This window comes from Apteryx rowi, unplaced genomic scaffold, assembly GCF_003343035.1.
Source record: "Apteryx rowi isolate R43461 unplaced genomic scaffold, aptRow1 scaffold_83, whole genome shotgun sequence".
Classification (NCBI taxonomy): domain Eukaryota; kingdom Metazoa; phylum Chordata; class Aves; order Apterygiformes; family Apterygidae; genus Apteryx; species Apteryx rowi.
Window position 1 is genome coordinate 989,427 of NW_020451127.1, and position 2,022 is coordinate 991,448.

At 65.5% G+C, this 2,022-nt stretch overlaps 1 protein-coding gene across 1 annotated transcript in view; it reads right to left on the reverse strand.

Moving 5' to 3' along the window:
* Positions 1-2,022, reverse strand: part of LOC112977401 (D-threo-3-hydroxyaspartate dehydratase-like) — a 7,012-nt gene that overhangs the window by 3,741 nt on the left and 1,249 nt on the right. Inside the window, exons 2-4 of the mRNA XM_026089723.1 lie at positions 1,857-2,014; positions 1,489-1,769; positions 146-332 (exon numbers count right to left, since the gene is read on the reverse strand). Coding sequence (XP_025945508.1) covers positions 146-332; positions 1,489-1,769; positions 1,857-2,014 — 626 coding nt within the window. The remainder of the gene's footprint in view (positions 1-145; positions 333-1,488; positions 1,770-1,856; positions 2,015-2,022) is intronic.

A 2,022-nucleotide genomic window follows, 5' to 3' on the forward strand; every position in this document is an offset into this window, starting at 1 on the left:
GCACTGACCCCCCCCTCCCCCCCCACTCTACATTTTGGGGCAGGATGAGGACAAAAGAGAGGGAAGCGTGGCGCGGCCCCGGATGGCCTTGGGCATGTCCCTTAACCCGAAAGGGGGGGGGGGGGCCTGGCCTGAGGGCACTCACGCGGCCACGAAGTCGAGCACGGCGGCGGTGGTGGCGCGGGCGACGGCCTGGATCTCGGGCACGCCGCCGCAGCGGTAGGTGTCCCCGCAGTGCGCGTACACCCCGACCAGCGTCACCTCGGCGGGCGCCTCCTCCGCGATGGCCCGCGCCAGCTCCAGGGCGCCGGCGTCGGTGGGCCGAATGCCGGCTGCGAGGTGCGCGGAGGGGGGGGGGAGAAACAGGACGTGGGGCTCAAATGATCCCCCGTTGGCTGGGGCTGTGGGATTTGGGGATGGGACGTGGGCATCTCTCCCCTATGGAGCATCCTTGCAGGGGGGGGGTGGGTGAAAAAGGGGGTTTTTGGGGCTTGAATGCCCCACGTTGGCTGAGATGTTGGGGTTGGAGGCCACGGGGCACCTTCCCCTATGGAGCATCCTTGCAGTGGAAGAGTGAAAAAAGGGTTTTGGGGGCTCAAATGCCCCATGTTGGCTGAGATGTTGGGTTGGAGGATGTGGGACACCTTCCCTATGGAGCATCCTTGCAGCGGCGGTGTGAAAAAGGGGGTTTGGGGGCTCAAATGCCCCACGTTGGCTGAGATGTTGGGGTTAGAGGCCATGGGGCACCTTCCCTATGGAGCATCCTTGCAGTGGAGGAGTGAAAAAGGGGTTTTGGGAGCTCAAATGTACCATGTTGGCTGAGATGTTGGGGTTGGAGGCCATGGGGCACCTTCCCTATGGAGCATCCTTGCAGGAGATGATTGGAGAAAAATGGATTTTTGGGGCTGGAACAACTCATGTAGGTGGAGATGCTGGGTCTGTGGTCTTTGGGGTTGGGGGACATGGGGCATCTCTCCCCCCCCCCATGGAGCATCCTTGCAGCGGAGGGGTGAAATATGGGGGTTCTGGGGCTCGAATGCCCCACGTTGGCTGGGATGCTGGGGCTGCAGGCTTTGTGGTTGGGGGGGGGGCATGGGCATCTCTTCACTATGGAACATCCTTGCAGCAGGTGGATGAAAAATGGGTTTTGGGGGATACAGACAACCCACGAGATTGGTCATAACCCATAAGCTCCTGAGACGCTGGAGCTGGCTGGAACAACCCATGTAGGTGGAGATGCTGGGGCCATGGTCTTTGGGGTTGGGGGGGGGGACGTGGGGCATCTCTCCCTGTGGAGCATCCTTGCAGCAGAGGGATGAAAAAATGTTTTTGGGGGCTCAAATGCCCCACGTTGGCTGAGATGTTGGGTTGGAGGCCACGGGGGCACCTTCCCTATGGAGCATCCTTGCAGCGGAGGTGTGAAAAAGGGGTTTTTTTTTTGGGGGGGGGAACCCACGCGGGCACCAACCCGCCGTGCCCTGACCCTACCTCTGGCGTTGCCGCAGTCCAGCTTGAGCCAGACGAGCCAGCGCTTGCCGGAGGCCAGCGGGCGCTGGCGCAGGAGGGCCAGGCCGCCGGGGCTGTCGAGGAGCACCTGGAAGGCGTCGAGGCGCTCGGCCAACGCCGCGCACTCCTCCAGGCGGCCGGCGGGCAGCGGGTAGGCGTAGAGGATGTCGTCGAAGCCGGCGGCGGCGAAGAAGCGCGCCTCGGCCAGCGTGGAGACCACGATGCCGCGGCGCGTGCCGCCGGTGGCCAGCGCGGCGCCCTCCCTGCGGGATTTTGGGGGACGACGGTGAGCGAGGACGCGGCGCCGGCGGACGGAGGACTGCGGTGGGGTGGGACCGGGGGGGACTCACAGCGTCTTGTGGGTCTTGACGTGGGGCCGCAGGCGGACGCCCAGGGCCCGGCAGCGCTCCAGCATGCGCTCGGCGTTGCGCCGCGCCGTCGCCTCCGCCACGGCCAGCGCCGGCGTGGGCAGCTCCTCCAGGCGCCGGCCCAGCCACGTGCTGCCCTGCTGCGGTG